At 50.0% G+C, this 18,865-nt stretch overlaps 2 protein-coding genes across 25 annotated transcripts in view; one reads left to right on the top strand and one right to left on the bottom strand.

Moving 5' to 3' along the window:
• LOC129634267 (uncharacterized) overlaps positions 1-5,852 on the bottom strand; it is a 296,914-nt gene extending 291,062 nt beyond the window's left edge. For 10 of the 19 annotated variants that reach the window (XR_008705552.1, XM_055556406.1, XM_055556454.1 and 7 more), the window contains exon 1: positions 5,685-5,852. The gene's annotated coding sequence lies outside the window, so the exon portion shown is untranslated. The remainder of the gene's footprint in view (positions 1-5,684) is intronic. The other 9 variants (XM_055556387.1, XM_055556376.1, XM_055556380.1 and 6 more) reach the window with 7 other exon arrangements.
• A 123-nt stretch (positions 5,853-5,975) lies between these two features.
• SPRY4 (sprouty RTK signaling antagonist 4) lies at positions 5,976-18,584 on the top strand. 6 transcript variants are annotated; one of them, XM_055556343.1, is made up of 5 exons: positions 5,977-6,197; positions 9,113-9,177; positions 11,179-11,259; positions 15,214-15,274; positions 15,742-18,584. In XM_055556343.1, the coding sequence occupies exon 5, from the start codon at positions 15,789-15,791 to the stop codon at positions 16,686-16,688; it is 900 nt and encodes a 299-aa protein (XP_055412318.1). In that variant the 5' UTR covers positions 5,977-6,197; positions 9,113-9,177; positions 11,179-11,259; positions 15,214-15,274; positions 15,742-15,788; the 3' UTR covers positions 16,689-18,584. The 6 variants fall into 6 exon arrangements, with proteins under 6 accessions (XP_055412327.1, XP_055412318.1, XP_055412302.1 ...); XM_055556352.1 differs by lacking the exon at positions 15,214-15,274 and having other exon boundaries at positions 5,976-6,197; XM_055556327.1 differs by lacking the exon at positions 11,179-11,259.
• Positions 18,585-18,865: the final 281 nt, after the last annotated feature.

The raw sequence follows: 18,865 nt of genomic DNA, 5'->3' as shown, positions 1-18,865 counted from the left end.
CAGACTTCTCAGAGAGACGTTCTCTGACCTCCCTAAAGATCTTTCCTTTCATCACTGTCACATTCCCTTCATGGATTTGATCAACCTCTGAAATTATGTTATTATTTGGGTGTTTACTTTTTAATATTTGCTTTCCTCATTAGACTAAGGTATATGAGGGCAGGAGATTCCAATAACTTATTCACTATTGTACTCTTAGGGCCCAGGATGGCACCTAGTACCTAGATGCTGCTTAAATATTGGCTGAATGAATGAACAATGAATGACTGACCAAATGAAGTGGCGTAAGGCCAAGAGACAAAAGGTGGCCCAAAGCACACTGTCAAGATGGAAAGGTGGATGCAGCTCCAATTTCTCTCAAGGGACACGAAAGCCAAGATCAGCCTCCAAAAAGTTGCTGACTCCTCCAGAGTCCAGATATCTGTTCCTTATCCCTGTGTTTCTCTCAGGGTCCCCATTCTGTCCTATGAAAGACACAGACACTTAGGAGGTATTAACTGCATCAATGGACATGAGTTTGAGCAAACTCTGGGAGATCGTGAAGGACAGGGAAGCCTGGCGAGCTGCAATCCACAGGGTTGCAGAGTCAGACATGACTTAGCAACTGAACAACAAAATCAGCTGAGTTTTTCAAGATTACCAGGGAATTTCTGTGATTTGCAAGCAAGGACCAAGAGAGCTACTCATTTTTTTTCTTTTTCTTCTTCACTTCCTACTTACTGTTCTCAATGGTTGCTCTGGATTTAGCTCCCACATCTGAAATGAGCAGTGTGCTTCATTGTAGGTGAACCTGAACTAATGCAAATTTGAACCTGTGCCATTTAAATATATTAATAAAAATCTTGATTCAGTTAACCAAAGCTAAAACACTGCAATTCGGACTTTACAGTCACACCTATGAGGAAACCACTCTGGACTATCTGAAGTTTAGGAAAGCTTCTTTTGCATAGCCTTCCACAACCCTGTTCTTGAACGGTCTTGAAGGAAGAATGGGGAAGAGGAGGCTAGTGACCTGTATTATCATAACCAAACTAAAATCTTCAAAACTTCTCTGTTAAACAGAGCAATGAGAGGATCTCAAAACTACTTGTGCACTTGGCTCTGAGCCGGATTGCTAGAAGAATATCATGCCCTTTAGGGCTCATGATAACCCACTGAAGCAGATACTATGACTATCTCCTTTTTCACAATAGAGATTTAAAGAGATTAAGAATTATGTAAAGTCACCAAATGTTTAACAATCCCCATCCCAATACTGATATAAGAGAACCATTATTCCCAGAATATTACAGGATCTGCTACTACCTAAAGCCAAACATCTAAAATCAACTTTTTCACTAACTATTTAAGATACCCAGCCACACAGCTAAAAATATAACTTTTGTCCTGTAAAAACTGTACTAGTTAAAGCAGCAACGACAGCACGGTATGACCCTTTGAACTCTGTGGTGATAAAGAAAACTTTGTTTGCATTTTAGTGTTTTTCTCTTTCTGAGGTTTTGATGCACCCAGATAAATAGGCTTCTCTTAAAATTCTAACTCATTCCCTACATTAAAATGGTTGGATATGTTGAATAATCATCAAAGTGTGTATTTAGCATTCAGAATGTGCCAGGGGCTATCCTAAGTGATCTATGAGCATTATTCCATTCAAGGTCCACTCAGGCCTTTTTGGTAAGTACTACTATTAGTTTTCATATGAGAAAGAAACTCTGTCATATGAAAAAGAGAGAGGCACATAAAGTTTAGCTAACCTGTCCAAGGCTGTGGAGCTTGTAAGGGTGGAACTAAACCCCAGCAGCCTGTGGTCAATGTTTGTACATCTGTTTTTCAAGCTTTCCAGGCTTCAAAACACCTCAATACACTGAGCCAGAAACCCTAGGGGCTAGTGCCAGAACAGAGTTCTCACCTTAGGTCTGACATGTCGCTCTGGCTATCTTAACTTGCAGGACCACTCCGCATGGCTCCTTCCTGCTCCTGGGACTTCTGCCACCCCTCGCCTGGCTGAGTTGGCTTCCTGCAGATGCGAGATGCAGGAAAGCACCGCCAGGGCCCCCAGGGCCTTCCTTTGCTTTCTGTACTCTCGGATCACTAATGTTAACTGTAATTAAATCATCCTTGGAAACAAACAAATTATTATTTGTTAACATCTAATCTCCCCTTCTGACTATATAAATAATAGCAGTTCCAGAGTTTCTATATAGGTGGGGGCAGGTCATCTATTTGTGTTGGGGGTTTGGTTCCAGGGCTTCCTATTTGACATAAGGTTGAAAAAAGTCAACTGAAAACACAAATAAATGAGGTTGCTGATGAAGATAAGGAATGACACCATGGTGTCACCACTGACAGTAAGCTCTGTGTGGGTAAAAATAGCATCTATTTCTTTCATCACTGTAAATCCAACACCTGATGCACAAGAAGTCTATAATAATGTTTTGTGGAATTAATAAATAATTAAAACAGAGCCTCTGACTTCTCATCTGAAAAAGAGAGAAGATAAGACCCAGAGCACAGTTTTTTTGAAGCACCATGACATATGAAAACAGGTCCAGCACAGGAATGGCAATACAGTAGGTTCCCCATAAATGTGTGGCACTGAATGGGAATTTCTGCCTCTCCTCATTCCCATTGTACTCAGCTCCCATTTTAATAAAAGGACAAGGCACAGAACTGAAGCCACTGGACTCTCTGGACACGATCTGGTAGGGGTGAAGACGTTTACACCTGTGTTAGGATAAAAGGACTATAATTGCATAGGTAGAAATGCAGGGCTGTTAGGATCCACCTCTAGCAGGAAAGTTACACCTGGGGAATAGACAAGCCAGCTTTGGAATGAACAAGTCCCAGGAAGTAGGGGAAAAAAAAAAAATCCAGTGCAGGTCTACCTGCCACTCAATCTAAAGAATGAAGGTGGTACCATCAAACCCGGAAGGCACAGATGCCTAGCATTCCCCCACCATCTTTCATTCTGTCCCCTCTCCTCCGGCTAGTATTAAAACACAAATCAGAGTGTGTAGGGACCCTGCTTAAAACCCTGAAGAGGACACTATCTGAACTGCTCACCAGGCTGATCTCAACCCTACTCGCCAAGCTGTGGCCACAGAGGCCTCCCGTAGGCAACTTAATGAGGCTTTCCCCAGGCAACTATCCACCTCCCTTTCCCCGCTGGGCTCCCTCTGCCTGTCTCCTCACCTTCCTTCGGGTCACTCCTTCCCTGTCTCCAAATCTCAGCTCAAAACCACTTTATCAGAAAGAGACCTGACCCCCTCACCACCATGCCAAATTAAAATCAGGTCCTTCCTGGCTCTCCACATACCCTCAGATCTTGCTACATCTCCCTCCTAGCACTTATCATAGACTCAAATTGCATAGTCTGCCTTCTCCCCAAATTGTGAGCTTCACCAGGGCAGGGAGAGCTGTCTGTCCCTCACGACCAAGTGCCCAGAGTCAGGGCAGGCCGCAGCACAGAATATATGACTGAATGAATGAATGGATGGATTTCTCATAAGTAACCCCCAAACCTCTCCTCTCTTTAGGTTTCCAGAACAGTGGAATATGGTCCCCAGTGCCCTCCTAGACACTGAGTCACAGTCTGCTCAGGCATCAGAGGCTCCTCCCAGTTCAGGACTGGTATCCTTCATGGACCCACCATCCCACCAGAGCTGGGGTCTCCTCACTCCTCCTTTAGAAAAGCTAAAAAAGACCAGGAATGAAAGGAACACATTTCTTGGCTAATTTCTCTAATAGAGAACACAGGACAACTCCAACCCCCGGCACCGCCCCCCACCCCCATCCCCATCTTGACTTTCTTATAGAGTTCAGAAAGTATTTCTTTATTCTCATTCTTTTAATTGTTTAAGCAAGGCCATGAGCAACCACTGGCTGGAAAATTACTGCTCCAACTTTCCTTGTTTAACATGCTTAAATGACTTGCAAAAAACAGGTTTTTAGGTTTGTGATCATGAGTTTGAGCAAGCTCCAGGAGATAGTGAAGGACAGGGAAGACTGGCATGCTGCAGTCCACAGGGTCACAGAGTTGGACACTGACTAAGTGACTGAACAATACGGTTGGTGATATGGAGACGGGGTGATAGAAAGATCCGAGTTGCAAAGGTCTAGGGAATCAGCACCACAATTTAGTAAATCTTTCATTTATCAGGAGCAGGACCCTTGGCCTGAATTTCTACATATGACGAATAGGAATAATGATATTGAGCTTGGATGCCTGTAACGAAAAGAACTGAACGACTTTAAAATACTCTCTTATCCTAGTAAAGTGTTTTTCTCTTGGCATTCGGTAAAATCTTGGTCCTCAAAGGAAGACTAAGCTTTCATAGCGGAGGGCCTGCTCTGCCCCCAGGAGATGAATAAGTAAATCACATTACACAGGTGCGTTTGACTAGCGAGAAGCCATTTTAGCCTAGACTCGGTGACCTTGGGCTCTGGTCTGGGTTTGTAAAATGTCTCTCCCTCTGCCGATCCCCTGGGTCCCAGCTCCAGCCCAAGGCCAAACCTCTGGTCTGGAGCTTTGCATCTGCTCCATTGACAACTGCCAAGCGCAGTCCTATGGTGGCGTAGGAAGAAAAAGTCAGCCTCACCACCTCCCGGTGAAGCGAAAACACCACCAAGATAAACCTTTCAGGGGGATTCAGGCCCTAGCCCAGCCTTATCCCTGCATCAAAGCCACCCCCTACCTCGTACTCCCCGGAGGCTACAGCCTCCTCCGTTCCTGGGCGGAGCTGGGCCTGCTGCGAGGGCTCCCCGCCTTCCCGGAGTCGGGCCTAATGGCGGGGGCTTTTCTTTTCACCCGCCGGGGCTGAGGCTCTTCCCACCTCCCCCCCTCGCCCCACCCGCCCCATCATTAACTGCAAAGAAAAGATCCCGGCCATTTCCATTTCCTCTGCGGCTCAAGAGCCCTGTTGTTATTTAATCCCGCGGCCACCCCAGCAGCATCTTTGGCGCAGACGGCTCCACCCATCCACCTGGCCAGTTCTGCACCGCTCCCGCTTCTCCGGCGGGGCACTAGTCAGGGCGGTTGGAGAGAGGCGCCTACAGCAGCAAAGGCTGTGGCCTTCTTTAGGCCTGCGTCCCTTGAGGGTTGCGAAACGCGCGGGAGTGGAGGGGAGCACTAGCCGGGGCAGCAGAGGACGGGCGGACGCCGGAGCACTGCGGACATTACACTGGGGTGGGAGGAAGTGGGGCGCTGCCAGGCGAGAGCCAGGTCTCTAGCTGAGTAGCCAGTCCACTCCGGGGGGTACTAGAGCCGGAAGAGGCTCGGCCCAGTCCTGTCCACACCCAAGAAGTGGGGGAGGGGTGCTCTGCACTTATTCAAGGGAGACTCAGCCTCAGGAAGGAAACCAGATTCACTCAGTAACCCCCAACTTCGCCCTTCTTTGATATGGACCTTTGACATTTTCTTAAAATTTTTGGTAAACACTGCTTCAAGACCCTTCCCCCCCGACGCCCCTACTCTAGAGAAAGAGAAGGCCCCTAGCAGGGGTCCTCCCGTTCCCCGCCCTCTGACTGCTTGCGGCGGGTAGAAATCCCTGGATCTAGGTGTGTCCTCCCCCACCCAGCTCTTAGCCCAGGATCCTGAGGTCGCAGTGTTTCCCCACCACCACCCCGCCCCCAGCAACACGGACGGTTCCAACCCAGGTCCGCAGTGGCGTGAAGGTGGCCTTTACCTCCTCTCGCAGGCTGGGAGGGGGTACAGCCCGCGCAGCTGAACCAGCTGCAGCAGTCGCCGCCGCCCTCCATTCATAGAGGGAAAAAAAAAAAGCAACAACAACCTCCACCCCTCTTTGTAAAAGAGCGACGGCCCCTGGAGGAGCGGGAGCCAGCCCCAGCAATCACGGGTTAAGTCCTTTTCCGGCCCCCCATTCATAAAAAAAGGAACGCGGCGCATGCGCGCGCGGGGTCTCTTGTGCCCACCCATTCATAGAATCGCGAGCGGCGCGCGTGCGCACTGGAGCTCCCTTCCCTCCCATTCATAAAAAAGCCATTTTCCCAGGCAGTGGTTGCAACATCGCCGCGGAGGCAGTGAGAGAGGCTGACAGCGCGGAGCTGGCGCTGCGGAGCGCAGGGAGCCGAGCCGGTTCCTCCGGCCGGCGTCTGCGAGGACAGCGGCGTCCGATCCGCTCGGGTTCGGGGGTTTACACAGACGTGGAGCAATGCTTGTGACTCTGCGGCTCCTCAAAGTAAGTCCTCGACCGGTTTCGGGATGTGAAACTACCCTTCTCTTGAGTCGCAACGCGACTCCCCCTCGGGCTGGGGCAAATGCTGCGCTATTTCTATACGCGCCTCAATGTTCTTTCCCTCTCCCTGCGCCTCCTGGAGCAGCTGCGGTGCACCGCAGCTCCCTGACGCCCTCGGCTGGGCCAGTTAGGCGCCGGGGTGCTCACAGCCTGGCACCGGCGTTCCCGACCCCCGGGCATTGCCAAGTCGGGCTTTCCCACTCTACCACTCAGAAGCACCGTGCGTGTCCCGGGAGTTTGCTTCTGTCCTGGCCCCTTTCCGCCTACCACTACCCACCTCGGGCGCTGGAACAGGCGATTTTGGGCTCCGTGAGGAGCCACCTCTTGGGTCCGGCGGGCGCCTTCACCCTGGGCGGCTCGCCCACCCTGGGCTCTCTGCCCACGGTGCCAGTCTGCCGTAGATCTCCCCAGCCCGCCGCAGCGGCCTATGCTCGACGTAGGTTTTAGTTTACCCTTCGGAGCCGTGATGGACTAGGTTTCTTTCCTTCTGCCTACCCCTCGATGATCAGCGCAGGGCTGGCCCGGGACTGGGCATTTCTTCTCTCTCTCTTTGGTGAGGCGGTTCCTCGCCGTCTGACCTTTGCTCTGCTGCCGCATTTTATGCTGTGCAACTGCCTTGCAGTTGCTTTCCTTTCCCCGGCCTCTGCAGGGGCCGAGGTTCCTCGGCCTCCTCGTGTCCCCCTATACCCTGGCACCGAATTGTGCCAGGCCCCGAAGCTCCCGGCCGCGCTGGGGCTGTGGTGGGGGCTGAAGGTGCGTTTACATAACGCCGGGCGTGTGGGAGCTGGAGGAAGAGGTTGCGTGCGTAGGAGAGATAAGTCTCCCGCCTTCCCTCCTTCCTTCTTGGTGGTACCAGGCTTGACATCACCGAGAAGAAAAAAGGACAGAGACGGTACGTTCTGCAAATTCTGAATCGCCAAGGCTTGGGAGGCAATGAAGGGGGGTAAGGGCAGGTTTGGCCAGCCAGGACAGCTGGAGCTTGGCTCCATCACTGGGGCCAGGGCTGTGCCCAGTTTCCCCTCCCTGCAGACGATCAAAAAGCATTTAGACAGTAGCTGCTCTTGTGCAAGAAGCCAGTTTCTCAATTCTCTTTGATTGAGGGCTGGGGGTTGTGGGCAGAGGAAGCAAGAGAGGTGGAAAATGGTTGCATGGCTAGATGGGCTGAGTGATGAAGGAAAGAAGAGAGCTCGGCTGGAGGGCTGGATGGTGGGCAGAGGGGACAGATGCTAGCTGCCTCATGCACCAGCTGCTGGATGGGTATCCATTTTGCCAGGCCTGGATGAGGGGGCAGAAGGCTGCCTTGTGGCCCATTAGGGCTCGGAGGGCACCTCTCCCCCCAGGATGATTTGTGAAGAAAGGAAGGGTGTGTGTTCAATGGGGTGCCCAGACCCAGCGTGAACCCCCTCTTTCCTGCTTCCAAACCAGTGGGCATGATTCTCTCCACTTTGGGGGTTGGGTAAGGGAAAGTGCCTGTCAGTCTGGTTCGCTGACTGACTCAGAGGCTCTCAGTGCCTCTGAGCCTCTCAGGGATACAAAGCTGGGAGGTAAAGGCCCAGAGCATTTAGGAAATGTGGGTTTATCAACGTCTTAATAAGTGCGGTCTGGCCTGAGGCCCTGCCCAATATTGCACTGGTGATTTCACAATGTTTAGAGTTCCCTGGATCTTAACACAAATGGGGCATAAACATCTGAAAATTTCAGTTTTTCCCCTTAGTGAAAGACTAAGTGGGTATGGGGCAGACTAGGAAAGGGTGGGCAGCCATCGACACCCTTCCACCTCTACCTCCCTCCCTCTACCCCCCCGCCCCCTTTCTCTATCTCCCTCTATCTCTTTAAGCAGAAAGGTAGGAAAGAAATTGTAGACATGTCCAGTATAAAATCAGACTGCCTCTTTCCCAGCCCTTGGGAGGGTCCTCACTTGCCAGAAGGCTCTAGATGAATTCTAATATGAACAGTGCACATCCTGACCAACTGAGCTGCATGGCTAGTACAAGGTAGGCGTTTTGGTGGCAGATTTGTAAACTCTCCTTGATGGACAAATGCTCAGTGAGGACGACATCTCTTGGTTATCTTCCTTTTTAGATTCTTACTCTCTGTTCTGTGGAGAATAAGTGCTCTCCTGCTCATTCCCACCACCTTTTCTACTAGTACCCTCTGAAATGGCAACATCTCCTTAGAGCTTCCAAGGGGCTTTGTGGGAGGAGACTGACCACCTGCAACAGAATGATTCCTAGTTAAAGCAGGGCAGAGGCTGAAGACATTTGGAGCTTGCAGATGTCATTTTTGCTTTTATCCTTCCAGAATAGGTGGAGAGACCAGAATTTTAAAATTAAGGGAGGAAAAAACACCCATTAACACTTCCAGAAATGGCCCCTGAGATGTACTGCTCTGGAGCTTAATGCTTGGGATCACATGTGTGGAATTCTCTTCCAATTTTTGATGCTGTTAGTCCCTTTATGTCACATCTTCCAGCACCAGTTTTTGGGCCCCCACAAGCCTTTTTCTTTTCCCAGGCTGTCCTCTTGGGTAGGGCGCAGGTAATGGTACCAGGGTGCTTAGAAAGGAGCCCCTTCTCTTCAGAGAAGGAGTTCAGTGTAAAAACTACAGGATTCAGTTTGGTTCTGCATCCAGAGTTGTCTATCATCTGGCCCCAACTGAGGCAGAAGTTTCCTTGTGAGGAAAACCTCTGGATCTAGGGACAGAATTGAAAATGTTGGATTTGGGATATCAATATGACTGTGTTTTTAAGGAAGGGGAAGGGCAAGAGTGGAGAAGCTTCCATCGCACGGCCAACCTGGAGCTATTGGACAGAAGGGAAAGCAATGACTCACTGGAATATATTTTTACTCTTTCAAAAGAGCCAGAGGAAGAAGGTGATGAAGGGCAACATAACGGAAGACTGTATTACCTCTTCTAGACCAAGGTAGGGAACTGGGTCAGAGCGGATGAGAGGTTAGGAAACTTGGGCCTTAGTCTCCCCATCTGCAGAGTGGGGAGAAAAAACCCCACCCCCACCCAGGGGCCAGGGCCAGCCGAGCAGCTAGCCAAGTGTGCAGGGCTGGGGCCGTGCCCTTGTTACTAGGGGTGCCTGTTAGGAGGGCATGGTTGTAAGGAAGCCCCTTCCTCCACAGGAGACGTGGGGTACTTCTTGTACAGAGGGGAGGATGCGGAGCTCTCAAGGGGGCCTGGGGCCACCCTGCAGATCCAGACAGCTGACAAGGCTGGGGATGTATCCGGGACATGTGGCTGGGTTTAAGAGGCTCCACCGTTCAGCTGTGATCATGATTGTTCTTCCCAAGGACAGTCAGTAGAGGAAGCAAGGGCACCAGGGAGGGAGCACAGATGTGCTGGATCTCGTGGAGGAGGGAAGGGGCCCTTCTGGGGCAGGTGGCCATTTGCAGAAAAGTGGTTTCCCTTGTCTTTTTCTGGTTAGGGGGAGGGAGAGTCATTTCCTGCCCCCTCCCAGGAGTAAGCTAAAACCTATTATTGTAACTCCAGTTCTTAGTGGAGGGTGGTGAAACCAATAAAATGATCTTTGTGCCAATGGGGGTGGGAGTCCCTCCCTGGGGTTTAGGCTCCTGGTCCCCCACCCCCAAACTCTGATGCAGGCCAGGGGTTCTGAAACTGTACCAGTATTTAACAGGCTTCTTCCAGCTCCATTCTTTTCTCACTCTTGACTTCTAATCCCTCTTAAAGGGGATCTGAACAGACAACAGTTATGAGGGGAATACATCAAAGCCAAAATGTGTAGCTGGTTAAAATAGTCCAGAACCAAAACCTACAGCAAGACCTCTCCAACTCAGCCTTGTACAGGGGCTCTGGACCTCAGCTGACTGACTGTGGAAAAAGAAGTTTGGGAACTGATAACTGAGGATGAGACTAAGTGAGGATAAGCAGCTGTTTTCTTTTGTGATCTCTGACAGGTTATGGGCAGAGGTCAGCTCCTAGTGTGGTGCTGGAATGGGGTGGGGTGGAGGGGGGGCAAGGATTCTCAGACAAATCCAGCTGTCTAAATGCTTTAATTCTCAGCCAAGATGATCTCCCTCTGTAGGGTACAGGGAAGACAAGCTCTGGCTTCCCTCGTTCCCCGCTCCCCCTTTATTTTTTTTAAATGTGTCATGTGGGATCTTAAGGATCTTTAGTGAATTGTAGTTCCCTGACCAGGGATTGAACTCTTGCACCCTGCATTGAGGATATGGAGTCTTAAACCACTGGATTACCAGAGAAGTTCCCCCCTTCCTCCCCTTTAAAGTCTTTCTGAAGCAATAATTGGAGCCTAATGAACTGAGATGTTGTCCCAAAGAACCCAAGGGATAGTGGCAGATGTAGCAGTGGGCTCTCACACAGCCTGTTGTTTAGTTGCTCAGTCGTGTCCAGTCTTTGCAATGCCATGGACTGACTGCATCCTGCCAGGCTCCTCTGACCATGGGATTTCCCAGGCAAGAATACTGGAGTAGGTTGCCATTCCCTTCGCCAGAGGATCTTCCTGACCCAGGGATAGAACCCGTGTTTTCCTGCATTGCTTAGAGACCTTTTTCTCTGAGCTGTTAAAGCTGTTAAAGCATCTTCCCTGAAAGCATCTGCTAGGACTGAACGAGGCAGTACAAAAAGTGCCCCTTCGTTCAGAGCTTCTTGTCAGTTTGGCATTAGCTGACCTGTAGTTTTCAAAGTACAGCTGTCAGATTTTCCTAATACTTCCCAACTCCTCTCCCTGGGTTAAGTCCAGGGAAAGTGGTGGATGGCTGGAGCTGGCATTTAACATGGGTCTTGATTCTTTGCAGCCAGCCTGCACTGAGCTGTGTGTCACCTTGATGCTCAGCCCCTCCCCGCAGGTATCACAGACTACAAATACAGGGCGTTGTGCTCTAGGCTTTTTAATATCCACTGACTGGGTATTCTTTCTTCTGCCTTCCTCTTACCCTAGCTCCTCCTCTTCGCCACAGACCTGGACCAGGAAGCCACATCCATGAATGTGCCCTGGGGACCCTGAAGTTCAGCTTTACAGGTGGGAGGAGAGGGGATTCCCACCCACTCTAGGCTTCCCTTTTAGGGGCTGCTTTGTGGTGAGATCCTACAAGTGAGACCCATTCAACCTTAAGAAAACTAAAAATGAAAACGCTTAGTAAAATGGAGGTGTGTGGAGGACAAAAGGGACAGCAAAGAAAACGGAGTTGGAAGCAGAGATGTCTTAAGCACAGATGCTCCCTTTAGTGACAGGTCTCAAAGCCCTGGCCCCCACTCTCCACACTGAAAATTCCCCTAACTGGGGGCCAGTCTGATACCAGCCCCGTCTGCCTTCATTTCCAGACTGGTTGGGTTAACAGCCCGAAGATGGCCTGATGAGGTTCCCCGAGGGCTGATGGCAGACCCGGGAGACTGGCAGAGTTCTTAGCTACAAGAGAGAAGGGTGCTTTCACGCCCTTCCCTGAATATCCAGAAATTATTGCAAGTCCGGGCAGCGGGGATGACTGGGTTCAAGTCCTGCCCTGACCATTTGCCTGCTCTATGACCCTCTGTTCTTCTGTTTCTTCCTCTGCAAAGTAGGTGTTATTCTCCAAAGTGATGGTGAGAATTTAAGGAGAACATCACTGAGGATTTAGCACAGATCCTGGCACCAAGAAATGTTTCATAAATACTAGATGCTTTCCTAACTATTAATTATTATTAGAAAGTTGGAGTGGAGGTAAAAGTTTCCTTTCCTCGTGCTAATCCATAAGGCTGTCACCTACCACTCCACAGAGGTGCTTCTCTGGCTAAGTGGAGTGCTGGCTTTGTTTCTCTGTCCACAGTCTTCCAAATGGGCTATCAGTCTCCCAAACAACCTAAAAGAAGCAAAAGCCTCCTCTCTCCTATTTATATTACAAATCTCTTCCTTCCTTGCAGGGGAAACAGAGTACATATTAAACTACACTTAAGTTCAGCAGTGTTGGGTAGACTGGAGGATAGGTGTGTCCCAGTGAGTAGAGATTGATCTTTGAAACCGAGGAATGGGAAGGTGTGTTTGAAACTTCACTTAGCTGTGCTGAAGTGTTATCCATCAGGCTATCAGCAGGTATTTTTTTTCATGTGAGTCAAATGAATTCAACCGTCCTGTCGATGGACGGTCCCAGCTAACTAGGAGATGAAGCCTGAGAAGATTGGAGACCTATAGGTCTGAGCCAGCTGCTGGCTTTTGCTGGGCTGTAGCCCGAAGGAATCCTGCATCAGTGTTATGATGGGGAAGATGCATTTTAGAATATGCCGGCTGGAGCCATCCAGGGCGTGGCTTGCCCTGAGAGAGCTGAGTTACCAGGGACCCAGCTCCCACCCCCTTGTCTGGCCCTAAGTGCAGACCCAGATGTTGACAGCTGCCCCTGGAGGGTGATGGGAGTGGGGTAATGCCAATATCCCATCGCCAGCAGCCACTGTCCCCACCCTGGCTTCCTGGAGGGACTTTTCCAGGAATCTGCCTTGTGAGTCCAGGGCCTGTTAAAATCCCTGAGCGTTGTCCATGCCTTTGATTCATCCATAGAAAGTGTGCTCGTTGTTTAAAGAATCTCAGGAGTAGGATTGGAGGAAGGAGAGTGGGTGATTGGTTTAGGGGAGGGAGTACCCACAGCGTGGCAAGTCCCAGCCCTGGTCCTAAGAGATGAAAGCTCAACTACATGGGGCAATACAGCCTTCACACTGCCACTGACATTTTGTTGGCAGGACCCTGAGCTTTGTGACCTGAGCTTCTGGCATAAGGGAATCACGTTGTCTTTGTCCGGGGTGGGGGTTCTGGCGGAGGCACCTCTTGGCTGGCGCCAGAGAGTCGTCTCCTGAGCCTCTGTCAGCATTTTCCATTCTTTTGCCTAGTCACACCTTTTCCTCCAAGCAAAGAGCTGGAACCCGGGGCTCCTAACTCTTCTTTTTTTGACCCCAAACCCATTTATTCTAGAAGCAAGGCTTTGGAATCCCTGCAAAGAACAAGTGAGCCCACTTTAGCATTCCTGAAGTTCTGCCCCATGACCAGCTTGAGCCTTGGAAAAAATTCCTCTCCCAAAATGCTCAACTGACATCTCCCATCCAGCCCCAAACCCAGGACCCCTAAAGGACGCTGTCTCGGCAAAGAATGGCTTCTTGGTGGCAGACCTGCCTGACACTGAAGTCACACTCTGCCGTAGGAAAGTCTCCTCGTTGAAGATGATGCTTTCCTGACATGTGGAGGGAACACGAGGCAGGAGAGAGGTTATCCCCAGGCACACATTCTCCGAAATGGGAAAAACTCTGCACAGAAACACCAGCATCTCTTAAGTAGATAGGGCTGTGGGACCAAAGCCAGTAGTTCATGGCCTTTGTGAAGGGAAAATATCAGTTGACTGAGCAATGAACCTTGTAGAAAAGACTTAGTGCTTTTTTCTGCATTTTGCAGTACACAGATGAGAACCCTGGGGATAAGCTCCCTTTCATTCACTTCATGAACTTTGCACCTAGACTGAGCTCTTTATTTCAGTCAGGCTAGAAAGCATCTAAGAAGTCCTTCCCCAACAACTGAACCATTTCTAATCAAACCATTGTTTCCAAGCAGAGGAAGTATAATGCAGAGTGTCCTGAAGGGCTTTTCTCTCTCTGTCTCTCTCCATTCTTTATTATAGACATTGATAAGTATGAATGTGTCACTCAGAGCCAGGTATCCTCCTGTGATTGGAATACTAGGATGACTAGCTGGGGCCCAAGTCTGGAGGGATGTGAGGTTAGAACTGGAAGTGGAAACCTATCCACATCCTCTTCTTAGGTATCACTTTTTTTTTTTTAAAGTTTAATTGTTTTTAAGTTGATGTGTTGTATTTTCATTTTTATTCAGTTTAAGGATTTTTCTCATTTTTTTGTCACTGCATGTGGGATCTTATTTCCCCAATCAGGGATCGAATCCCCACCCCCGGCAGTGGAAGCTTGGAGTCTTAACCACTAGACTGCCAGGGAAGTCCCTAGGTATCACCTTTGAGGCAAGATGAACCTAATAGCAGAGGTACAGTCGGCTCTCCAAATTAGAACATCATTAGCATCTTGAAAAAGCATTTACTGAAGCCCTACCCCATAGCACATTAATCCAATGTGGTTTGTGTTTTTTTTTTTCCAAAGGTGGTTATCATCTCTTTCTATCTTCACCCTGGCTGTCTGTTCTAACCCCCAGCCACAAGCCCAGTGGAATCTTCCCAGAGTCTAATCTTTCTCTGGGATTCCAAATTGGGCAGAGGTCCTGGCCTCTGCTGCTATTTCTTTAAATTGATCTCCAGCCGAATTCCGAATGTAAAGGTCAGCAGGCGAGGAAATGGCACTTCTAATAGAAAACAATGTGCACTTTCTAAATTTGAACCAAGCCGTTTCCGCTCTTTGATTTAAGTGACTTCCTGGGGTTCCGTGTCAGGCACTGCAGTTGAATCTCTGGCCAGTTTCCAACTTAAAATTGCACTCTCTCGGTGAAATTAGAAACTGATCCAGGCTTGGCTTAGCTATTCTAGTAAACAGCATTTAGGCTGAATGTTTAGCTCAGTATTTGGAAATGGGTGAAGTGAGTGCCCCTCGGAGGGGATTTCCCATCCAAGTTGTCGGAGGGCACCTGTCCAGGGGTTATTAGCCACTGGAGGTTGTTGCTCTTAGAAGTAGTAGTAATAAGTTAATATCCTGGATGTGTAGGCATCAGATACAGCTCCTCCTTCTCTTGTGACTATCTGAAATAAAGGCTTTTGTTTATCTAGTTGATAAAAACTCCACGGGAGCACACAGGGACTGACTGTTGTAGTCACTACATCCTCACACTCAGCATAACACTTGGTACTTATTAGTCATGCTTATTAGTGCTCAGGAAATCTAAACGGTTGCACTCTGGGATGGACTTAAATTAGAGTACATGCTGTGTGTCAGGCAAAATGCTAGGTCCTAGATATGCTTTTTTTTTTTTTTTTTCATTTAGTTCTTACAAGAACCCATTTTACAGGTGACAGTACTAAGGCATAGAAGTTAAAGAACCTCATTCACAGCAACACTGCTAGGCAAAGGTGAGAACTTGAACTTGGATCTAATTACAGAGCCTGCATTTATAACTGCTAAGCTCTGTCTGTCTTAAATCAAGCATGTTTCATGGGGATTATAAGAATGAACCTGGATGGCCCAAGTTTGAGCCCTAGTTCTGCTACTGAAGGTTTTGTGTGACTTTGGATAAGTTACTTTGAACATTAGTTTCCTATAACTAGAAAAGGGGTAATGGTAGTTACATTCTAGGGTTATTGTGAAAAGTTGATAACATAATAATATGATGCTTAGAAGAGTCCTTGTAAGCGCTAAATAAGTTATTTCTACCATTTAAAATTGTCATTACTGTTAATATCATCTAAGCATTAATGCTGGGTAGTCCACCAAAGGAATCCTATTTCATTTGGGCTCCCAAGGACCTAATGGTGGATGGGGGTGTTAACAGGCCACCTATTGATGCCTGGAATCCATTCTCTTCCTCCCCCCTACCCAGGGCCCCTAGAAGCCTGTTACTCCGCACATCCCAGGACCTCCGGCCCCATGGAGCCCCCGATCCCACAGAGCGTCCCCTTGACTCCCAGCTCAGTCATGGTCCAGCCCCTACTGGACAGCCGTACGGCCCACAGCCGGCTCCAGCACCCTCTCACCATCCTTCCCATCGACCAGATGAAGACCAGCCACGTAGAGAACGACTACATCGACAACCCTGGCCTGGCACCCCCCTCTGGCCCCAAGCGGACCCGGGGTGGAGCCCCAGAGCTGGCCCCAACCCCAGCCCGCTGTGACCAGGACGTCACCCACCACTGGATCTCCTTCAGTGGGCGCCCCAGCTCTGTGAGCAGCAGCAGCAGCACGTCCTCTGACCAGCGCCTCTTAGACCACATGGCGCCCCCACCCGTGGCTGATCAGGCCTCCCCGAGGGCTGTGCGCATCCAGCCCAAGGCCATCCACTGCAAGCCACTGGACCTTAAGGGCGCCGCTGGCCCCCCAGAGCTAGACAAGCACTTCTTGCTGTGCGAGGCCTGCGGGAAGTGCAAGTGCAAGGAGTGCGCGTCCCCCCGGACGTTGCCCTCCTGCTGGGTCTGCAACCAGGAGTGCCTGTGCTCGGCGCAGACACTGGTCAACTATGGCACCTGCATGTGCCTGGTGCAGGGCATCTTCTACCACTGCACCAACGAGGACGATGAGGGCTCCTGTGCCGACCACCCCTGCTCCTGCTCCCGCTCAAACTGCTGCGCCCGCTGGTCCTTCATGGGTGCCCTGTCCCTGGTGCTGCCCTGTCTGCTCTGCTACCTGCCCGCCACTGGCTGTGTGAAGCTGGCCCAGCGCGGCTACGACCGCCTGCGCCGCCCCGGGTGCCGCTGCAAGCACACGAACAGCGTCATCTGCAAGGCGGCGGCTGGGGACGCCAAGGCCAGCAGACCGGACAAGCCTTTCTGATGCTCAGGGTCAAGTCCCAGCGCTCCGCCTGGAACCCCGGTTCCCTTCTGACACCTGAGAAGAGCACCACGGCACAGCCAGAGGTTTAGCATCCCGAGGCTGACCCTGCTAGTCCACCCACCCCCCACCCCCAGCTGCGAAAGAAACAGGGACCACCATCACCCACCCCTCTCTTCCCCAAAAGGATGAAGAAGCACTTTGGGGTTGTTTTGTTCAGGATCCTGGAACTTTGTGTGAAACAGACAGTGGCAGGGGTGTGGTGTGGTTTGGGGGCGATTTTTCTTTTCCAGAAGATGGAACACAGATGTGGACACATCCGGAAGTTGCAGCTGCTCGAATGCCTTCCTGGCCCTCCTCCTCCCTCGCTTTCTCCCTGCTCTTTTGCATTCTCTCTGGCTGCCTGGGAGGAAATCTGAGTGGCCAGGGGACTTGGAAGAAGACACTTGGAGTCTTACCATCTGTACCTTCTCCCAGCCTCCACCCCAGCCTGCCCCATCTCGGGGAAGGTGTAGACCCTGGCAATCCCTGTTGTATATACTCGGGAGCCCCCGCCCCTCGTTCCTTGCTCTGCCTGGAGCCATGGACAGATTTAGGAGCCACTGCACAGTACATCTTCTCCCTTCCAGCTTCCTCACTAACTCTCGGGGGTGTTCCACTCATAATACCGTCCTTCGGCTCTTACTGAGTCACAGACTCACCTGCCTGCTGTGTGCCCCCAGTTCTCTCTACCCAGATCCTTTCCAGAAACTTCACTACGGGTAGAGAAGACCGGGGCAGCAAATTTGAGACCAAATAGCATTTTGCCAATGAGTCTGAGGCTGTGGTCTCTGGATCCAGTCGTTACACGTTTTTATATCAGATACTAACGGTGTTTTAAAAAATAATAATAAAACACTTGCTTCCTTTTGGGCCACCCCCAGGAAGGGCTGATTTCAAAATCTGGGGGGGCGAGCAACCTCAAGGAACACAATCCCCACCCCCCCTACCAAGAAGAAGATTTTAACAGCAGAGAAGAGAGGCAGCACCTCGCGCTGGCAGAGTGACGGCTGGGTGTGGGCTTCTTCTCGCCTGATTCTGCTGCTTGCTGTCCTAGCCTTTTGTGTACAGTGTCTGTATCTTTAATGTAAATAGACAGATGGTGACAAAAGAGTCTATTTTAGTGTTAGGAGGCCCTGGTGGGGGGAGTCAGAAAAATGCAGGTGGGGGAAAGATTCTCCGGGGGACTTCTTGGGATTGAGCCCTGCTTCTGTGCATGGCCACATGAGCCCCTCCCAGCAGCCCCCAAAGACGTAGCAACTCTCTCTCAAGGTGCTAAAGGACTCAGCAAGCGCAGCTCGTCCGGTGGGTAGGTACTTGTTGCATGCAAAAGCTGTAGTGTGTCTGGTCCTTACTCCCCAGCAATTGTGTGGGGTTTTTGCTTCATGTGGTATTCTGTGCCTCCTCCCTTTCCCCCTCCCTGCCATGAGAGAAAGTAGCTTGGGTCCAAAGAGCTACCCTGGGGCGGTGTTGGAAGTGTACTGGGCACAGCCTTTGTAGCACTTCATTTTGTTCTGTAGGAACAGAACAGCCTCCTTGAAGGAGGCAGGTAGCTGTGATGGTCATGCACCCAATGCTTCTCAAGGACTTTTTTTTTTCCTTTCCTTCTTGAAGACTGGTAGTAACATCTTATGATTTAGAATAAATTAATTGTAACTGTAGGTATTTATTGACTGGAGGAAAGGAGGGGATGGTCTTATTATTTTAGGCTTTATTTATATAACATTTGCTAGCTTGTAAAAGGCGAATATGAAATCTGCGTTTTCTAAGGCTGATTCCTGTAGCTACCCTTGCCACAGCTGTCGTGGATGTATGGATGTTATTGCACAAATCAGAGGCAATGATAGAAAAACACATTCAGCCAACCACTTGTCCTAATTGAATGTATCAGATGTGTACTGAAGGGACTGGAGATATTTTTCCTCAGAACAGGTGTGCAGAGGTTACCCCCAAAAAGAGAGGGCATACGTCCACTCTGGGAGAGGCCTCAGAACTTTCCCCAAAGCCCCTCCCTCAAATGTCTCCACGGGAAACTTGACCCAGTGGCAAGTTGCACTTTGGTGATCTTTGGTGTTCTATGTGCCCATTCTGTGGAGAACTGATTTACATAAGCTGTGTATACACACACACACATACCCCCT

The sequence above is a fragment of the Bubalus kerabau genome, chromosome 1 (genome assembly GCF_029407905.1).
Source record: "Bubalus kerabau isolate K-KA32 ecotype Philippines breed swamp buffalo chromosome 1, PCC_UOA_SB_1v2, whole genome shotgun sequence".
Taxonomy (NCBI): Eukaryota; Metazoa; Chordata; class Mammalia; order Artiodactyla; family Bovidae; genus Bubalus; species Bubalus kerabau.
The sequence above is the reverse complement of the archived record's forward strand: the minus strand, read 5'-3'. Positions and strand labels throughout refer to the sequence as shown.